The sequence below is a fragment of the Pangasianodon hypophthalmus genome, chromosome 4 (assembly GCF_027358585.1).
Source record: "Pangasianodon hypophthalmus isolate fPanHyp1 chromosome 4, fPanHyp1.pri, whole genome shotgun sequence".
Classification (NCBI taxonomy): domain Eukaryota; kingdom Metazoa; phylum Chordata; class Actinopteri; order Siluriformes; family Pangasiidae; genus Pangasianodon; species Pangasianodon hypophthalmus.
In genome coordinates this window covers 23382420-23403720 of record NC_069713.1, presented here as the reverse complement: position 1 = coordinate 23403720, position 21301 = coordinate 23382420, and the positions used below count along the sequence as shown (strand labels likewise).

Sequence of the window (21301 nt, the reverse complement as noted above, 5' to 3'; positions counted from 1 at the left end):
TGCTGTTTTATGAGTCATGTGAGGAATAATGCATTTTCAAAGTGAAGAGATTTAAAACAATAAGCAAATTTATTTTTCAAGGCCATGTTGATGAATCAATGTTTTATAACTGTTCCAAGTGACCGTGAACTGCTGCTTCCAGCCATCATAGCATGCCATGGCAACGCCAGCATTAGGGCTGAAACCTCAAGACTGAACACTGGTTTAAAATATTACTGTGCACACAGACACACAAAAGAAGGATGACTAAAGCTCAATTTGAGCTGCTCTTGTCTCCTGCATCATCATTTCCCTGGCAGAATGGCTGAAAGTACTCAGTAGCAAGGTTTGTGCAATTTTAAATGCAATTTTTTTTCCTGTTGCTTTTTAGCAGATATGGATTCATTTTCTGACATCCAATCTAAGGACTAAAAGTCTTCTGATTTTGAAGGATTGGATATAAATACAAGTCATACACATATGGCTGTGAAGACAGAAAGAAGAGCACTTCTGCTGGAGAGAGTGTGGTTGTGGGAAAACTCAATGATTCATGCCTGTAGTTTGTTGTGCTGAGCTAAATTAATGCTTGAGATGTATAGTTAGTTACCATGACAATGCTGGGGACTTAAACATATTGATTTTTCTGTCTATTACAGGAGATTGGTAGCATGTAGGATCGACAGCTGTAGGGTCCCTGGTTCGATTCTGAGCTCAGGTAACTTTCTGTGTGGAGTTTCTGTGCATGTTCTCCCCATGTCCTCTTGATTCTCCAGTTTCCTCCCACCCCCCAAAACATACCAGTAAGTGGACTGGCTATTCTAAATGGCCCCTAGGTGTGAAGGAGTGTGTGAATGGTGCCCTTTGATGGACTGGCATGCCATTAGGAGTGCGCCCCACTTCATACCCAGTGTTCCCTGGTTAGGCTCTAGATCCACAGTGACCCTGATCAAGATAAAGAAGTCACTGAAGATGTATGAAAGAATTATAGGAGATTGGTATTCTGAATAGAACCATATATGTCAGTCACAGGAAATACTTCAGGTTGATGACAAGCTTTTAATTATTGTTCTTACCAGAATCTGATGCACTAATGGTTTTAGGAATTACATTTACATTTACAGTATTTAACAGATGCTCTTATCCAGAGTGACTTACAGAAGTGCTTTGTAGGTTCTATGAAAACATATCCTCATGCTAGTTCATTAGGTCAGGGTCTAAGAATACCATCAAGCTATTGGAGGAGATTAGAACAAACTTGAAAGAAAACACACAAGACAAGGGATTTTTTTTTTTAAAACAGAAATGTTAATTCAACTGCTTGGAGATGAGTTAGGTCTTTAGTTTTAGTTGGAAGACCACCAGTGACTCAGCCAGGAGAAGCTCATTCCACCACCTGGGTGTCAGGACAGAATTTTGAAGCATATCTTCCTTGTATCTTGCAGGATGGTGGGTCCAGTAGAGCAATGTTAGATGCCCGGAGGGAGCACAATGCAGTCCAAGGTGTGGTAAGTGCTTTAAGATAGGTGGGTGCTGGTCCATTTTTGGCTTTGTAGGCAAGAACCTGAGTGGCCTCTGTGGATCAGGAAAGCCTGATCCTCCTGGTGTTGTAAAGTAGAAACCTGCATGAAGATGTCAGGATAGCAATGTGAGGCAAGAAAGATAGATGGTTGTCCAGAACTACCCCAACATTATTAGATTATTATTGTTGTCTGAATGTTGTCAAGGGAGAGCACAAGCTCTTGATATGGGGATGCATCTAGGGGGATGTACAGCAAGTCAGTCTTGCTGGGATTAGTTTTCAGTTGGTGAGCTGCCATCCATCACAAAAATGTCTGCCAGATATGCTAAGATCTGACCTGAAACATGAGTGTCTGAGAGGAAAGGAGAGGATGAGTTGAGTGTCATCAGCATGGCAGTTGTATGAAAACCCATGTGAGGATATGAGGATATATATGAGAACTGGCTAAAGATGCATGTGACAAATTCATAATATGTGTATGTTCGCAAGCCAGAGTTTATTGTTATCACATTTACGCATATCGCATTTTGACCTACATTAGTAAAAAACAATCATGTTTGAAAAGTGCAATTTGACAAACCTGCATAAGGTTTGAGAACTGACGCACAGGAACTTTTGGGTCCCACTGTATGTATACTGTCCACAAAGCTGCCAAAGCTATTCATGCTCTGCACTATAGTGCACTTCACATCATTACAGATGAGCTCTAGGAATGCAGGGAATGAAGCTCCACTGCTGATTACTTCAATCACACTTCAATTAACACACATTGGAAGGTACATTTGCCTCTACTCATGTTACCATGTAAAGCAAGCCTTCTACTTCAAAGCATCATTATTGAGATTGCACCTGGAGCACCTGCACCTTTGGTTCACATGAACTGTACGCTGTGCTGATACTATAATTTAAAGGAAATAGCATGGCATAGTAGTGAAAATAATAATTTAATGCAATTTCTTTATGTGTCATAAAGAAACTGAACACACAACTTAACTGAAATGACAATAAACTCCGCTTGAACTTGAACTACTTTCAGTTTCTTTTTTTTATATTCCTTTTTTTTCAAAATTTCTTTTTTTTTTATATTGGCAGTTGCTATCTGCTGTGTATGTATGTGCATATTGCCAGCTTAACTATATCATATATCCTTGCAGTAAGAGAATCAGAAGATATTTCGCTATTATTTAGATTCCATAACTGATAAACAAGGCCACCCAATTGTAAGAAGTTAAATTTCTAAATTAAATTTGGAGCATGACAGATAAATCTATATTAAAAACATTTAATTATTTAAAAAATAATAACATAAATTAATCGATACTGTTCCAAGATTCTTGGCTCTAATCTAGTGCTAACCACTATACACCACCACAATGAAATTAAAAAAAATTGAAATAAAACAATCAAGATGTGATCGAAGTGTAGACTTTCAGCTTTATTTTAAGAGGTTCCACAAAAATATGGCATTTACCATTTAGGAATTACAGCCATTTTAAGCAAAGTACCTCCATTTTCAGGGGCTCAAAGGTATTTGGACAATTGACTGACAAGAAGTTAATTGACCAGGTGCGGTCCATTCCCTCATTACTTCAAGACAAATGAAGCAGATAAAAGGTCTGGAGTTGATATCAGGTATTGAGTTGGCATTTGGCACCTGTTCGACTGGAACTATCAATATGAAGTCCAAGGAGATCTCAATGCAAGTGAAGGAGGCCATCATTAGGCTGAAAAAACAACATAAATCTATAAGAGAGATAGCAAAAACCTTAGGTGTGGCCAAATCAACAGTTGGGTACATTCTTAAAAAGAAAGAAAGCACTGGTGAGCTCAACAACATCGAAAGGCCTAGAAGACCATGGAAGAGAACTAAAGTGGATGATCGCAGAATCCTTTCCATGGTGAAGAAAAACCCCTTCACAACATCAACAGAAGTCAAGAATACTCTGGAGAAGGTAGGTTTTTCATTGTCAAAATCTACAATCAAGAGACGCCTTCATGAATGTAAATACAGAGGGTTTGCAACAAGGTGCAAACCACTGGTAACATTCAAGAACAGGAAAGCCAGATTAGACTTTGCCAGAAAACATCTAAAAAAGCTCCCCATGTTCTGGAATAAGATTCTTTGGACTGATGAATCCAAGATTATACCAGAATGATGGGAAGAGAAAAGTATGGCGAAAGAAAGGAACAGCTCATGATCCAAAGTATACCACATCATATATCAAACATGGTGGAGGCAGTGTTATGGCATGGGCATGTACGGCTGCCAATGGAACGGGTTCACTGGTGTTTATTGATGATGTGACTGCTGACAGAAGTGGCAAGATGAATTCTGTGGTGTATAGGGCTATACTCTCTGCTCACATTCAGCCAAATGCTACAAAACTGATAGGACGCTGCTTCACAGTGCAGGTGGATAATGACCCTAAACATACTGCGAAAGCAACTCAAGACTTTTTGAAGGCAAAGAAATGGAATATTCTTCAATGGCCAAGTCAGTCGTCTGATCTCAACCCAACAGAGCATGCTTTTCACTTACTGAAGACAAGACTGAAGGCAGAAAGACCCACAAACAAGCAGCAACTGAAGGTGGCTGCAGTGAAGGTCTGGCAAAGCATCTCCAGGGAGGAAACTCAGAATTTGAGGTTTGAGAACATGGGCTCCAGACTTCAGGCAGTCATTGACCGCAAAGGATTTTCATCCAAGTATTAAAATTATGGTTGTATTTACAATTATGTCACTTTGTCCAAATACCTTTGAGCCCCTGAAAATGGAGGTACTTTGTTTAAAATGGCTGTAATTCCTAAATGGTAAATGCTATATTTTTGTGGAACCTCTTAAAATAAAGATTGTTTTATTTCAACTCCATTGTAGTGGTGTATAAAGGCAAAATCACAAAAACTCTGTCATTGTCCAAATACTAACTAGTTACCAGGTGTAATTGTGGTATTTCCTATATATTAAAACAGATTCAAAACAGAAATTATTTTATTATTTTATTACACTGTTTAATTTAGTAATAGTTTTCACAAGTTACATACAAGCCACATAACACTGTAGCTACTGGCACAAACAAGACTCATTCATTCATCTTCAGGAACCACTTTATCCTGGTCAGGGTTAAGGTGAGCCAAACCTGGGAATGCTGGGAACACCCTGTGTGATGTCAATCCATCACAGGGCACTATGCATGCACACACACACACACACACACACACACACACACACACACACATACATTCACACAATCACACCTAGGTGCAATTTGGCGTGACCAAATCATCTACCATAATGTTTTTGGCAGGTGGGAGGTAACCAGGGAATCTGAAAGAAAACTACACAGACATGGGGACAGCAGGCAAAACTCAAGTTCAGGATCAAACTGGGGACCCTAGAGCTGTGAGGTGGCCCCTGCACCACCGTGCTGGCCCCAGACATTGCTCCCTATCATCAAATAGTTGGTTACTGTATTTACTTTTTAGAAAGTGAAGAAAGTGCATCAATCAAAAGCAATAAACAAACAAAACAGCAAGTAAGTAATAATGCAATATCTCATACTGTACAACCACATTACAATAAGTACAATGGAAAAGGTACTGCTCCAAAAAAAAGGTGACAAGACAATTATTTTTTTTTTAAATATAATCCAAACTCCTCTCTCCCGAAAGTGTTTTGGAAAATAAAATGCACTATGCTGTAATGAGAACATACTTTATGAGTACCTTAAGATCATGTTGTTTTGCAGAGCCACAGATGTTGTCACTAATCATTATTTATAGGCAAGCCCATTTACATAGTCAACACTTACATTAATATACAATACTGCATGACCAAAGATGACCAAACACATAAACATGGAAATATTTGAAAAGACCTCCTTTCCCTAATGAATTACAGTGTGCTGCTTTAGACAATATCGAAAAGTACCATAGCATAATTTATCACATGATTATTTAATATGTTTAGATGAAATCACAACTTTACTGACAATGATATTCTGTTCAAATGTCACCAAGATCTATGTGAATATTTTCTTACTCTTTCGAGTAAGACACCAAATGGAATCTAACACAAACAACTTAACAACAGATTCAAGTTTTTTAGTTTTTGTATAGCCCTCTGTCCAAAAAATTACATCTAAGATTTGCAGCAAGAGGTATATGAATTATTTTCTTGATACCTCTTTTGATATCAAATATTTTTAGCTATGACTAAATATCAAATTTGATTCTGATTTTTTAGCATAAATCCCTAAGAAGCAAGTACTTTCTTTTTTTTTTACACATGATCATTTACAAAATGCAGTGAAAACCAGCAGTTCTTAATGTCTAGTATATATATAACAGTTATTTTCCTGCAGACAAAGATAAATGTTGCTGAAGACAATTCCAAAAATAAAATCAGACACTGATGTTTCACTGGGGAAATTATGCCATGTTTGTATAAAATGATTAATTCACAGTCTTCAAAAAAGTTATCCCCATTCATATGTCCACATAGTTCTTTTTTCATTCCCACATATGAAGTAAAACCCATTGCATCCAACTCCCTTTGCATCAAGCTCCATTTTCTTTCATAATTCACGTAAATGGAGAATTCAACTGCATAATGCTCAGATATGGAGCATCACCTACAACTGTCATTCGTAATTTATCAGACGGTGTCTTTGGCCTCTGTTTCAGCCGAGTTCATGAACAGGGAGAATTAAAGCCTCTTCAGAATATGTACATGGTGTAGAAGTTTCAAAAAGTTACATTGCAGGCAAATCAGCTGATTTGGCTAATCACTGGAACTGGTGTCTGTTTTATCCCTTAACAGCACCAGCACCTTACCAGAAACTCCATCAGAATCTAAAGCTCTTCTGAACCCTTCAGACGTTCTGGGTAATAAGACTATGTTTAGTTAAACTGTTGAGATAAGCTTTTAGTATTTATTAATAAGACTACTGAAGTGAATCTAGGAAAATGAACATGGCTAACCATAAGTAGAATGAAACGCTGATTTTATACACTATATTATGGAACAATTCCTTATATGAACTCCCTAAGGATACAGCTCTCGCACCTAAAAGGCCCATCTTCATCTGTCTTCTCCTCAGAAGGTGGTGGTGATCTGTGTCAATCCCAGGTCACTGGAGATTTCCAGGCCTTGGAAGGAGGAGAGCTCCACAGCTAGTCATACTGATCTGCCATGGCCTTCCTCACCTCTGCCCTCTGCCTGGCATGTGTGCTCGCGGAGGGTGCTCCTGACCCGTGTCACTCCCACATTGTCTGCCTTGCTTCGAGTCAGGCAGCAGAAATCGCGGAAGCAGCGCTTGAAGTTCTCATCCAGAAAGGCATAGAGAATGGGGTTGAGGCTGCTGTTAGTGTAGCCGAGTGCCACGCAGAAGAAGTAGGCGCCCATGACGGCTGTGGTCTCAGGCACGTCAGGCGCCAGAGCCTTCACCAGGATGAAGATATGAATGGGCGTCCAGCACACGACGAACACAGCCACCACCACTAGAACGAGACGCGTGATACGCCGCAGATTACGGTCCTTCTCACGTGAGCCTGATAGCAGACGAACACTCTTCAATCGCAACACCATCAGTGTGTAACACACACTAATGATGAGTAGAGGTGCCACGAAAGCAAAGACAAATACACAGATCTTCATCAGTGTGTCCCAGTAGACATAGGGATCAGGGAACTGCAGAGCACACTCTGTAGTGCCTAAGAAAAATGAGGGAACAAAAAGTCATCTCATCTGGGAGAATTCTGTGTAAACCATTACTGCAAAAAAAACCAAAAAAAAACACCACAATCATCTTTGGAAGATAGAACAATCTAACTAAATTATAAAAAATATAATTTCTTTATTACTCTTAACCCTTATATTATGTTCAGGTCAAAAGGACCCACTTTAGAAGCTCCCCAGTCTAAGACTACTTAGCTCCCCAGCTCCCCCTCCCCCGTCTACTTCATATTAATGTGACACAAATCTGATTTTTTTCAGGACCATGTGGACATAAAATTCTGATTTTTTTCAAATAAGACTTGAGCCACTTTCATATGTGGTCCTAAAGCCGGTACATATATGATATGTGGCCATGTGACATGAATGAGAACGGTCAAATCGGAATTCACATGTCTCTTCATCCAGTGTTGGCAGTGTGGCAAAACAACAACGGACGACAGCAACAGCAGTGACTGTATTCAGTGGAAGGATGGAGAAATTGGTGAGCTACTTGATATTTGAGGAGCAAAACTGCAAGGAACCTAATAAAACCAAGTAGCGTTCAAAACAGTTGCCCTAGAAATCAGTGTTCACATGCAGGGAGTTTCACGGGACAGGTGCGATCTCATTAAACATGGGTCAGTTGAGGTTACAAATGCACTGACGGTTACAACATTAGATCTAAGCAAAAAACAAAACAAAAAAAAAACAGAATTGTGCAAAGAAGCTTGAATGTGAACATAGCCCAAGGTTCAGGCAGGTCAAGAGTTTGAATCCATACATATACACTGATGGGAGTCCAAGCTTTTTGGGTCTGAAGGATGTCATTTCCTTCTCAAGGATATCAATCAGAGTGACACTAGACAATCACATGCATTTGTTGAATCAAGTATACAGAATTGGCTGTTGATGTTCCTATTCAATGCATCCAGCCCTGTGACGTAGGTTTGCAGATTGTTCGATTACACTCATTGGCTGATAGCTGTTATGTGATAGGGTAGAACTAGCTAGTGTCTGGGAATTCAATGATTCTCAATTATTAATATGGTAGTAAATGAGGCAAAAAAATATAGATGCATGCCAGTTCAGCACATGGTAACACAGAGACGTAAAAGTAGTAAAAATTACTGGTCTTTGTAAATATAAATTTAAAAAGTGACTTTAATCCCTGTTACATTCCATCTGTTGATTATTTGGACATACACCTGCCAATCCCAAACCAGCCAGAGGCTGTGTACGTGTATGTATGTAAATATTGTTTATATTGCTAATAATTTATATGAAGATAAGTTATATTAGTTATCTTAAAGTAAACGCAACAATTTTATTATCATCAAACTAAAGGAGCTGACATGGATCAATTGGCAATGTGTGGCTTAGCAGTGAATACGAGGATGAAGTTACTCTTTAGGATTCTCATTGCTAGTATGTGAGATGTATTGAGTACCATTGTTGGTCTGCGTACTTCCAAGGACCATAGCCGGGATGCCAACAGCCGAGGACAAAACCCAGATGAGGATGTTAATGATCTTGGCCTTGACGGGTGTGCGGAAATCCAGGGCCTTGACTGGGTGACACACGGCCACGTAGCGGTCAACGCTCATCATGGTGAGAGTGAAGATGCTGGTGAACATGTTGTAGTAGTCAATGGAGATGAAGACCTTGCAGACCACCTCTCCAAAGGGCCATGAGTTGAGCAGGTAGTCTGTGCTCTGAAAGGGCATGGTGGTGGTCACAAGGGCGTCAGCAACTGCCAGGTTGAAGATGTAGATATTGGTGGCTGTTTTCATCTTAGTGTATCTACCAGAAAATTGAAAAAGAGCCAATAGAACAAAATGCAGAGTTTTAAGTAAAGTACAAAAGTAGGACCCAGTGTAGAGACCAGCATTGTTTGGCGATTCTCCTTTTTTAATCCATTTGATTCAATTACTCAGTTTGTTCAGATTTGTTTGGAGCGGGGTAATCACACAAGCTCTAAATTCTTTATAAAATCATAACTAATTAGGCATCTCTAAAGGAATATTTGCCTGTTAAATAAAAGCAACATCTTGTCAACAGTGTGGAAAACATACTTTTGTATGACAGTAAATTTGTCATCTGCCACAAAAAACAGAAATATCTCATAAATTGGTAATTTCCTTAGGGCTGCTGTGCTAATTTTCAGACGTCTCTAACGAACAGTCCAGTTCTGGTCATTGAGTGCGTCAGTCTCGCTCAGTTAAACAAATAAGAAACCAGAGTTCAGACATTCACAAGTTACAGTACAGTAAGCTACCTCATGCCTGGAAGTTTAACTTTACAGAACAGTCACGTGAACTTCACGTCAATAATCATATGATTCACACATAATTTTTCGACACTTCACATGTTATGTTTCACATATTTTCCCTGGATTTAATGTGTTTTTTTATTTTCACATGTGATTTTACATTTTTTCACATGATTAATTCATTTTCATGTGATTTTACACAATTTTTTCACGTGATTTTTTCATGTGATTTTCCCCCCTACATGGTTTATTTATCACATGTGATTTTACATGATTGCTTTATTTCCAGATGTGATTTTTTAATGTTTATTCATTTGTATGTGATTTTTTTATTCATTTGCATGTGATTTATTTTAACACATGATTCACTTATTTCAAATTTTTTACACAGTTCATTATTTTCATGTTATCTTATACAATTCATTTATTTTCAATTTTTTGACATGATTAATGTATTTTACACACAATTCATTTTTTGCATGACATTACATGATTAATATTATCACATTACATTTTCATGATTCATTTTATTTGAATTTACAAATGATTCCTTTATTTTCATGTGATTTTTTCCACGAGATGTTGCAAATTATTCATTTATTTTCATGTGATTTTTTTGATTCACTTATTTGAGCATGATTTATTTTTAAACATGATTCATTTTTCACAAGTGATTTTACACAATTAAATTATTTTCACATTATATTACATCAATAATTTATCATGTTATTTATTTTCACGTGATTTTTTCCACATGATTTTACAAATGATTCGTTTATTTTCACAAGTGATTTTTCACATGTTAATTTTGATTTGATTTAAAAATTGATTTTTGTGATTTGACCATTTTCATTTATCTTCATATGTGATTTCCTTCCACATGATTCATTTTTCACTTCCACAAGTTAACTGTTTTCACTTCTTCCTTCTAAAATGGATAGGAAACCAACATTCTAGTGGTTTTAATTGTCACAGCTCTCTGTGTCTGTGTGGCGTTTCCGTGTATGTTCTCTTGGCATTCACGTGGTTTTCCTCCCATTTCTAAAAAACATGCAGGTATGTGGATTGGCTATGCTAAACTGCCCTTGTTGTGACGGTTTGTGCATGCTCTACAATGGACAAGCCTCTCATTCGGGATGTATTCTCACTTCACACCCACTGTTCCCCGGATAGGCTCTGGATCCTCCAAAGTGATTACTGAAGAACCGGTTACTGAATGAATAAATGAATTATACCTTAAGGATCACTATTGTAACAGCTAATTCAAGATACACTACATACACTTTCCCAGGTAAAAATATATATATATATATATGTGTGTGTGTGTGTGTATATATATATATATATATATATATATATATATATATACATACATACATACATACATACATACATACACACATACTAAATGTACAAAACATGCATCCTTGATGGTGCAAGCCCAAAGGTAAAAGACAGATTGGTACCATTATTTCTCAGAGTGCACTGTAACAACATCAGCCAAACACTCTTAGGGAGGATTTGTTTTCTCAATGAGTTTCGATATCCACTTGGGGGTGCCAGACTACCTATCTGCAAATATTGATCTTCAGTCAGACTTTTTCCCCACCAAATATTTCCAAGAATGAAAAATTCATGAAGAGTCTATCAACCCTATAGTCTATACAACTTCTACATTCCAGTTACAGTCCATACAAGCAAAACCACTCTGCCATCCACAGTCACCTTCTGTAGGAACAGTGGCTACAGGCTGACTGACATCAGGTCAGGACTTTTTTTTTCTTACTTACCTTATAATGACATACATCACCAGGCAGTTTCCCACCAGGCCGACGACGAACACCACGGAGTAGACAGCTGTGATGACAGGCACGATGGGGGACAGGGTCTCGACCTCACTCGGCCAGCTCTCATTCCCTGAGGAGTTCAGAGGCGCTTCCGAAAGCGAGTCCAAGTTCACCAAACACTCCTCAACACCAGATGTGCACTGATCCTCTTTAAAAATCTGCATCACGCTGACATCCATCTCCTCTACACACACAATGGCAAAAAAAAAAAAAAAATCTGTCACATTAGGTCAGTTTTTCCCTAATATTTTTATAGTCTACACACCAGTCACCTTAAGCATGAAAATGTAGAAAATCAAAAGATTGATTATGAAAATCAGCAGCCTGTCTGTACAGGTGATTAAGATTATATTTATGCTCTGGGCTCTGATCAGAGCAACAGTGCAACCATACATAAGAAACCATAAGCTTACCGTGCTGTCGTTAGTTCGTTTAAATAAAAAAAGCCTTAGAGAAACTCTCCGACGCGGTAAAAGCAGTAGGATGCGTGTTTGTTCCCGCACAGGATGCGTTTTTCACGCGCACTGGCGCTATAGAGGCGCTCCAGCTGTGGCCGCCTGATGACATCAGAGCGCACTGAACTGCCTGAACCGCCCGCAGAGACACACACCGACTCTCAATGAAGTTTGGACTGAATCGACAGGAAGTGTTTGCAGCGTGGGTTTGTTCGATTTCATCCCTCTGCTGTCAAAAAAAAAAAAAAAAAAAAAAAAAAAAAGGAACACATGAAATGTTGAAAACAGTCTTCTCACTATTTCCTGTCTGATATCCAGCCACATTTATGTGAACCTGTTATACTCTTCAGAACAAAGAGTACTCTGCCTGTACCTTTAGTTGTCACTAGGGAGTCACATCTTTTGTACATGTAGTGTGTTCACATGGTAATATGAATGTAGTGTACCTCTAAAAAGTAAATACATAGCTGCATCTTAAGGACAATTGTTTTTTACTTTAATTAGCTATTAGATAACTGCATGAGTAGCCTATTAGATAACTGCATGAATGTGCAGGTGGTGAGTGTGTGTATATATAAACTTTATATATTGAGTCAGTACAACACATTAAAAAAAACATTTTAGATTTCCAAACATTAGTTTTCCAGCACAAAATTAAATGTTATAGAAACATATTTGTATGTCACTAAATAAAGCAGCAGATTACATAAGAGACACTTTTCAGACAAAATACATAATGAAGGCTGCTGGGTTTTGCTGCAAAAGTAAGAAGCAAGCGTGACAAAGTCTCCAGAAGAACTGTGGCTGGTTCTGCAAGATGCTCAGTAACACTTACAGCTCATTTCCTTATAAAGCTGCACACATTGTACCTGAGACTATTATTTTTTTTTAAAGCGAAGGATCGTCACACCAAATATTGACTTTGTTTCATTTATTACTGTTTACTGCACTTTATAGTGTTTTTTAAATGTAGAAACATTTAATTTCATTACTTTTGAAAGCATCTTTGCTCTATGGCATTTCTTTGCGTGTGCATAAGACTTTTGCCCAGTGTGGAGTTTCTGTGAATGTTCTCCTCATGCCCACATATAGGTTTCTTCTATGTTCTTTAGTGTCCTTCCACTTCCCAAAAAAATGCTGGCAGGTGGATTGAATATGCTTAATTGCCTCAGGTGTGAATGAGTTTGTAAAAGAGTCCATACGTTGGCATCCCATCAAGGGTATATTTCTGCCTCATGCCCAGTATTCCCAGGATAGGCTCCTGATCCACCATAACACTGACCAGGATAAAGAGGGTACTGTAATTGAATGAGTCAGTATTTCACCCCTCTTAAAAATGGAGAATTCCATCTTTCCTTTTCTTTTTCTCACCTCTTACACCTCAGACCATATGTACACCATATGGAGCTATCTGCTTCGCAGCTTTGTGTGCTTTTTGAGTTTACAGTTGGAGCTACTGGCTTACTCTCCTTCCAAGGCAGAGGATAGGCTACTCTCATTTCTTCTGCTTCACTGAGTGTAATTTTTATACATTTCTATGTATAAAATACCATAGAACTCTATGATGCCCATTAGCTTTGAGTCTATCTAACATCAGTAGCATTGCCTTGTCCCTCACATCACTGTTTGCTACATTCTCTATGAACATGCACTGTAGTTTTTCCTCTCCACTTGGTAAGCTGCACTTTCTTTCCCCCTGCAGGTCAGTTTCTCTCTCTAAGTATTTGACTCAACTTCTAAATCAAAGCTTTCCATTAATTTCCTTATAGGCTGGGGAGTACTGCGGTGCCACAGGAGCATGAGGACATATGGCCCCTGAGTGTAAGATCAGAACACATTAACCAGCTGGAATTCAAGGTGGTCTGTCTGGTCCTCAGATTCTTCTTACTCATTCTAAGATGTTAGCATATGCTCGTTCATTCAGACAGTGTTGAGTTATCAGCCATCAACAATCACAAGGTCAATGATCTCTCATTCATGGTTATCCTCACAGAGGGGTAGCCCAGGAGTGAAAAACTGGCCAGGCACAGGTGGACCTTCTCCCTGGCAGAGCCAGACAGGCCATTTGTAGAGGATGCAGTGGCCCATGACTGGCTTCACCACCTATTTTCTGGTTTCTGGTGGCCCCAAGATGGCTGGTAAGACCTTGGATTCCACTACAGCTTTCAATCACTGTCGGAACACCCTTTAAGATTCCACTTTGAGCAGATCTGCTGTTCCTAGTGGACAGAGATTTTGGGCATACTCAGCCAGGTCACCTGGCTGGGTTTGACCCATTGGAATGAATCACCAACTGAGGACTCCTAGCCCAGCAGTCCAGGAAACTCTTTTGAATGCCAGAAGCCCAGTACATGGGTCTTGTATGCCCTTAGCTGTGTTGTGATTCTCTAAGAGCCCAGTGTGGGATTTCCCCTTCGTGCTGATTTCCCTTAAGGCCTCTTCTTACAATCCTATGCAAGATATTAATTTGAAATGGGCATCTCTAAAAACAGTGGAAGAACTGCCTGCTCTGTCAATAATTGCCTTGCGTGTCTTGGTGGCCAGACAACTCTGGGGTGAATTCAGACCAAGATTTCAGACCAGGATTTCTGCCCATGGTCATATGACCTGACTTTGTGAATCAGTCAACTGACCTTACAGAATTCCATGAAAGGGAAACTGCAGAGCACTTCTTGTCTTTCCTGATACACACTGTAAGCACTGAGTTACTAATTGCACAGGAAGTGGCAGCTACTTCACTCCAGAAATGACATCCATCAGCACTTGCCTCTCAGGGGTGTTTAATAAGTGACTCTTATTGTGTTCTATTTTAATATGTTTTTAATACTAAGCGTGTCTGCCCCTTAGTAGGAGATAGGGTTGATTCTTGGGTGAAAATGGTGGATCTTTTGACAGGTGTCATCTGTCACTTGGCCTGCATTAAACTTGGCACATTTTGAAGCAGCTGCCACTAGACCACAGCTTATGGCTGCTGCCAGTGGGTCCAAAAAGCAGCCACACCCAGCTGCTACCCGCTAAATCAGTGGCAGTTATTTTTTATGATGTCATTAAATTAACTACCCAGTAAGCCCTATAAGCTAAACCCAACGACCATAATCTAGCTAGATGCAAGCATCATAGAGTAAATTCATCCACTGGCTATTTGTTCTTACACTCTGTACAAATGTAGCCTTATCCCAAATATAACCTTGATAACATATCAAATGAACTGAGTTATGCAAATAATTATTAACTTGCAAATATGAGACTGTTGATTTGCTTTTACTTAGATGGGTGCTAAATTGAAAACACTTTATAAATCCTGTGTTTTCAGGTTCTCCTCAATATCCTGTAATATTTTATCTTGTTAAAAGTGATCCTATGTCCAATTACTATAATGAAAGTCTACCTACAGTATGATGACAAAGTGACCTCTATATAGTCAACTTTCATATTAGCACTTTCTGTATTCAATAGATCTTGTCTAAGTGCACAATCTGAAGTATCCTTTGTGGGTTTTGTGGGCTGTTCATGATATAACATGCAAGAGGCAAAGCAACATTAATTCTGTCCGAATTCATTTAAAATTTTAAAATTCTGTTTGAATTTTAGCTGGTTATATTTTTTGTTGGTGAATATTCTGTGTGGTTCAATACGCTGGAAAACAAGTTGAGGTCAAATGAATGTCAAAAGTAGCCTTATTTATTGTAGGTCTATGAAAAAAGGTCAAATACAAATACAAAATTATATCATTTCTAACTGATCTATCTAATACAGAAGTCTTATTTAAGATATATTTATTTTAATATATATGACTGCATAGTCACAATGTAATTCCAAATACAATGCTAAATAGGATTCTGAAGTCACATGAAGAAACAGCAGGCCTACTCGTACAAATGGTGATGAATCACTGCTGTCTTGTGCTGAGACATTATTAGTTCAAACTCAACAGAACATCAGAAAAGACATATATTAGTTTGTGATTAAGGTTTCATTAATTAGTACAAATTATCTGTGCCACTATATTCTAGAAAAAAAGCTTACAGTTTGAAGGCTACATATTACTGTTACTGTTGCATAGACTTCTGTTAAAGGTACTACTAATTCTCAGCTTAGACCTGTCCATCAAACTGTACAACCAATTAACCCTCCAAACTGCATACATTATAAACTACGTACAAAATTTTAACATTAACATGCCTCTGCCACTTTTGACAGCTTTGATGATCATGTTATGATATGCCTCTGGCTAGCTAGTGTCAAAAATGCCACTGGTTACCACAGGAGTTGTGGTAGGTAAAGGCCACCTGTGTCAGGCAGGACACTACATGTCACTTCAGCAGTGGTGTAGCAGCCACTTCCTTCTACCAGGTGCCAATTAGGAAGTGCCAGTCTGTCTAGATGTGCTAATGAAAATGTGGTAAATACCATTTCCTGACCTAAAAATAGCTCTGAATAACTATTCAAGGAGTAATTACGAGTGGGATTGTTATTTTTAATTGTTAGCCTGCACACTTTCATCATGGTGAAGGAAAGGACAGTTCCAGTGGTTGATGAAAGGTACTGTATCTCCTTATTTTTCTAAATGATGTTTACTACTCAGAAACCGTTGGTTTCATAACGTCCAATTTTATTACAGGATATTAGGAAGATACCAAAATTTATCAGACTACCAAATGAGGTCATGTTTGAAAGCAATGAGATTTGCAACCACATGAAAGCAAAGCTTCATTTTTATAACAATTGCAAGTGGGATCGGATGAGCAGAATAAACCAAGAATAACAAAGATGCATAATCATTGATATGTTGAAGCTTTCTTTAAGGATTTATTTATTTTTTTAACATTTATGGAAGGATTCTCACATGTCAACACTTTGTAACAGTCTTCTGGACAGAGGACTGAAGCTTTACAGTTTCTAGGAAACTGCATTTTTTTTGTCTTATTAACTTCAAGAGAGAGAAAAAAGAAAGAGAGGCTGGTGAAGGAATGACTGTTTATAGCTGCTTAAGTGATAACAGGAACTAATTTGTCTCATGGACCATCCATGACTTTACATGTAACTATAAACAGTTAAAAGTACGTCTTTTTTAAAAAAGTTAAAAACTGTAAATTGTTGGCAAAATTTTGTGCAATAAGTGGAATAAAACACTGCTGTTATTTGAAAATAATCAACTTTGGGGTGGTGACACCAATAGAGCATCCCATCATTTGTTTATTTTCTTATAACAGCACACCCTGTCGTGTTTTATTCCTTACTTATTATGTTCTGTTCTATTGATAAGCACTTTAAATTATATATTTCTTTCAACATGTCCTTGAACACAATATGTTCTTTGAGTAGCTGAACGTTGACATGATTTAAAAAAATGAAGATGCATTCATAAGTTATAACAGTATGTCACACCAACAAAATTGAGTAGCAGCTCCATCAATGGAGCTCTTTTTACACCTTAAATGGTAACTTGTCAGTGACCTAGCAGGAATGGGAGGGTTTGTTTAACATGGTCGTATTCTGGCTTGGATGTATCCATGGATACAAGGCAGCAATGTGTTTTTTGCTCAGGCAGTTAGGACTTTGATAAAGAGAAGAGACAGTCATTGGTTCCGCAGGAGCATAATACATAGCAAAGTAAAATCATGATGGGGAAAAAAATTAACTTAATGGAAGAATGAAAATCTTTCTCTTTCAACCCTGATTATCAGAAATATCATTGTGAATAACACCTGTGGTGATCTTACACGCTGAGTAAGATAAAGCTTAGCGAACTAGAAAATTGCACCAGAGCAAATGAAGAGCAAGTCTGCTAATGGCCTCCTTCCCATGCACATGGCACAATGCTGTATTGATTTAATTTAAACACACCACTAATGGACCTATATACTGTACATGACTATTAAATATCCAGAACCCACTTCCTTTTTTCCAACCAATATGATGTGAAGATGACTTGTTGCTAAGAGACTGGTATTTTGTGTCGTGTGCTTTATTGTTCCTGCACTCATTTCTCACATCACCTAATGTAAGAGATTATTGGGGCAGACTGCAACTTCATTTGGCTTTTATTTTAAAAGGTCCGTGTTAGAAAAGAGCCTTGTCAAGTCAAGTGTTCATCAGCCACCTCTGAGGCTCAGTTCAAGTAGCTGATACTTTCTTTAGGGACATGCAAGAAGAAACACAAGAGCAGTTTATTCAAAGAAACCATCGCTCAAAGGCTGAAGCAGAGTCCTTCAGAATTGTTTGCGCCATAATTTTGTTATGTTTATGCATGAAAGCAGCTCACGAGTCCTATCCCCAATTCCACAATGTGTCTAAAATCATAATCATAATCATAATTAGATCCAACCAATATGTTTGCTTCCTGATTTAAAGGTGTATTCCTGGTGTATACTGATAATTAAAGAAGTCAGAAACCTTAAAATAGGTGAGATGATAACAGCATCCTTAAGTGTTCATTGAAAAACAAGGCTGTAAAGCTGTGAATATGAAAATGCTATATTTTGAAATCTACTCCAATGTAAGCCTTACATAATGCAATATATTTTCAAATTGGTTTTACATTTACAATGTATGGCGATCTCTAAAGAAATTTTAGGTTTATAGGAATATTTGGGGGGGAAAAAACCTATTCACACCCCATTGCTGTTGAACATTTGAGAGGCGCAACGAAAGTATGAAGAGTTATGAAGGAACAGGGAAAAAATGAAAATGTCAGTCCGTATGAGAGGGGAGAGAGTGAAAGAGAGGCAGAGAGAGAGAAAGAGATATAGGTAGGAGTGTTCTCATGCTTTCATAATGACCTTGAAGTGTGAATGCAGGACCCTGAATGCAGCAAGTTTGTTTAGAGGCTGTGACGTTTCTATGGCAACCAGAGTTTCCTTGTAGAGCATCAGGAATCTGGCAGTTGAAGATTTTATTCCAAACTTCATGTCCTTGATCTGTGAGACGAATGAGGTAAAGCGTTACAAATGAGCGCAATTACAGCTGGAGTGGATTCAATTAATTAAAGACTGTACTTTTTGTACTCTATGGGCAACACGCTTTCTGAATGACTGAATGAAGATAAGTGTGGGAAGAAGATTTGACTCTGCATGCACTACAGTATGCCTCATGAGAGAGAAAGACCCGGAAACATCAGGACAGTCTCCTGGAGCTGTCAGCCTGTGTCAAGAGTCTCACAAAGATTTTTAACTAACACATCAGTGTTACAACAGTGTTTCCCCGACATCAGTGCCTGACCTCACGAATGCTCCTGTGGCTAAATGAGCCCCACATCCAGACTCCAAAATCTAGCAGAAAGCCTTCCCAGTAGAATGAAGGTTATCATAACAGGAAACGGACTAAATCTGGAATGGGATGTTCAAAAAGCACATATGGGTGTGATGGTCAGGTGTCCAGAAACTTTTTTGCCATGTAGTGTATAATATGCAGTGCTCTAGATTGAATAGCAAACTTACTACTTTACAACATTGTAAGGGATAATTACTTCCCACACCTAAAGGACAAGGGGCACTTTAAAAGTGGGCAAGGTACCCATTATGAACAGAGAAAACAACTGGTTCAATATAAGCACTGGAAGTGTAAGCTGGAACAACTCATCTCTGAGGATTGCAACACCGTTTATTCATATAACTTCACTGTAACATCTGCTGGATTTGTGACATTAACAAGTTGTGACTATAGTATTACAGGGTTCAATCAGATTATTTATGAGCCACGTACAAGTCATATAATCCATGGATTCAACACTAACCAGAGCATCAGTATCACAGATCGAAATCTATGCTTGAACTTGTTATAAATATTGACAAATTATTCCAGTGATTCGCACATTAGACGTTAAACATGATAAAGAGTGCAGAATCATGGGATTTCATTTTAAAAAAATGATTAAAGATATCTATTAGTATATGCAACTAACTCTTTAAAAATAAATACTGAGAGCTTTATTTCTCAGCTGTAAAATCGTAGCACTGTGGCAAAATTTATGAGTCCAGAGTCCTTCACCATGGTAATGTACATACTCTGTTCAAAATTCAACACTTGTATTCACACACTATGACATTTTTGGCACAATGATAGATCTGGTGTTGTGATTAATTCAGAATGCACAAACACAAAGAAGAATAAAATTCATGTCACTATGACAACAATCTGGCATGTCAATCTTTAATAGTTCCCACACAGTGGCGTCACAGTTATCTTAATGAAGTTACGCATAGTGGTTGATTCCTAACATGTACAGTGTGCTACTACGCAGACATGCTGTACTAGTGCACAACAGCCTGGGAAATAACAAATGATGGAATGGGTCATGGACAAAAAAGGATCTAGTTATAAATACCTGTGTAATGTATGGATGATAAATTATTTGATACTTTGCTGATACAGGTGATTAATGTCACATGTTCTTGTTAATATGTCTGAGACACATAGACAAAATGTCTTTATTATAATACGGAATTCATTTTTCACTGACAATCGGACAACTCTATTGGGCTTTCGTGTATATTCAGTCAGACAGCCCCTGTTACCCAGTCCCGTCTTCCTGATCGTATACTGTATACAAACACACTGCTCTGAAAATCACCACATATACAAGGCTGAACATTACACACGCTATCTCTCCAGTCATTTCTCACCATGTCTACTTCTACAAGGAAGCTGCAAATTATGGGAAAGTAGAGATACTTTGCTCAGTGGCTACTAAACGTGATCAAAGTCCTCCCTTGCGTCATACAAGCACAAAGCAAAAGATGGAGCTCTCACTAAAGCCATTAGCACTGATGGTGCAATAATGGAGGGCCAATTATGGACTCATACAGAGTGTAGCTGACCCTATGGCCATTTCAGTGAGAAATGGAGGCTCATCTTAACCTTTTAGATCAGGTATTATACTTGGTGGAGCATTTATGAAATAGTGTCACTGATTTCATTGTTCCTTAAATGTAAGGTTAGATTATGAGCACTAGACAATATATATATTTAGATTATTAATGGGGTTCCTAGTAATTTTACGGAAAGACAAGATGATTAATTTGATAGAAGGGAGCAGAAAAACTGACATTTGGGTTTTGCTCTACATCACCTTTCAGTGTCTGAAGCTCTTTGTTAAAGCTGTTTCAGTGCTCAATTCATACAAAATGCCACTGATGTCAGTAATCAGGACCTAAATAGGAACTCCCAGTGGCACTGAAAGGCTCATCGGCGCAAGAGTGGCTCCGCTATAAGAAATGCCAGAAGGACCCAATCACTAGCTGATTGTAACACAGTGCAGTAAAGACATTTTCGTGATGGTGCACTGTCTAAAGAAGTGCAGTGAATTATACTTCAAAGGTCTTCGACATTAATCCTTTTGTAATGTTTGAGTCAGGGGATTATGGTTAAGAGCTCTGAGAGATTGTCACATCATATTAGTGGTGATATTATTGATCCTATGAGGGTTTTTTAAAATTATTATTATTTGAATGTCCATGTACCCATAGCAACCCATGTTGGGGGTATAGATCCTTAAATGTCAAGGTAAATATTAAAC

The 21301-nt window shown here is 38.2% G+C and overlaps 1 protein-coding gene across 1 annotated transcript; it reads right to left on the bottom strand.

Annotated features, from left to right (window-relative positions):
• Positions 1–4481: 4481 nt before the first annotated feature.
• Positions 4482–12026, bottom strand: oprk1 (opioid receptor, kappa 1). Its single transcript, XM_034303351.2, has 4 exons — positions 11743–12026; positions 11273–11513; positions 8661–9013; positions 4482–7209 (listed from the first exon to the last, which is right to left on the bottom strand). The coding sequence occupies exons 2-4, from the start codon at positions 11506–11508 to the stop codon at positions 6674–6676; spliced, it is 1125 nt and encodes a 374-aa protein (XP_034159242.1). The 5' UTR covers positions 11509–11513; positions 11743–12026; the 3' UTR covers positions 4482–6673.
• Positions 12027–21301: the final 9275 nt, after the last annotated feature.

Excerpts from the sequence above, each read along its gene's own strand:
- oprk1 (XM_034303351.2), bottom strand. The coding sequence starts at position 11,508 with ATGGATGTCAGCGTGATGCAGATTTTTAAAGAGGATCAGTGCACATCT. Across the intron at positions 9,014-11,272 it reads GTGATGTATGTCATTATAAG|ATACACTAAGATGAAAACAG; the intron begins GTAAGTAAGAAA and ends ATTTTCTGGTAG. Across the intron at positions 7,210-8,660 it reads AAGTACGCAGACCAACAATG|GCACTACAGAGTGTGCTCTG; the intron begins GTACTCAATACA and ends CATTTTTCTTAG.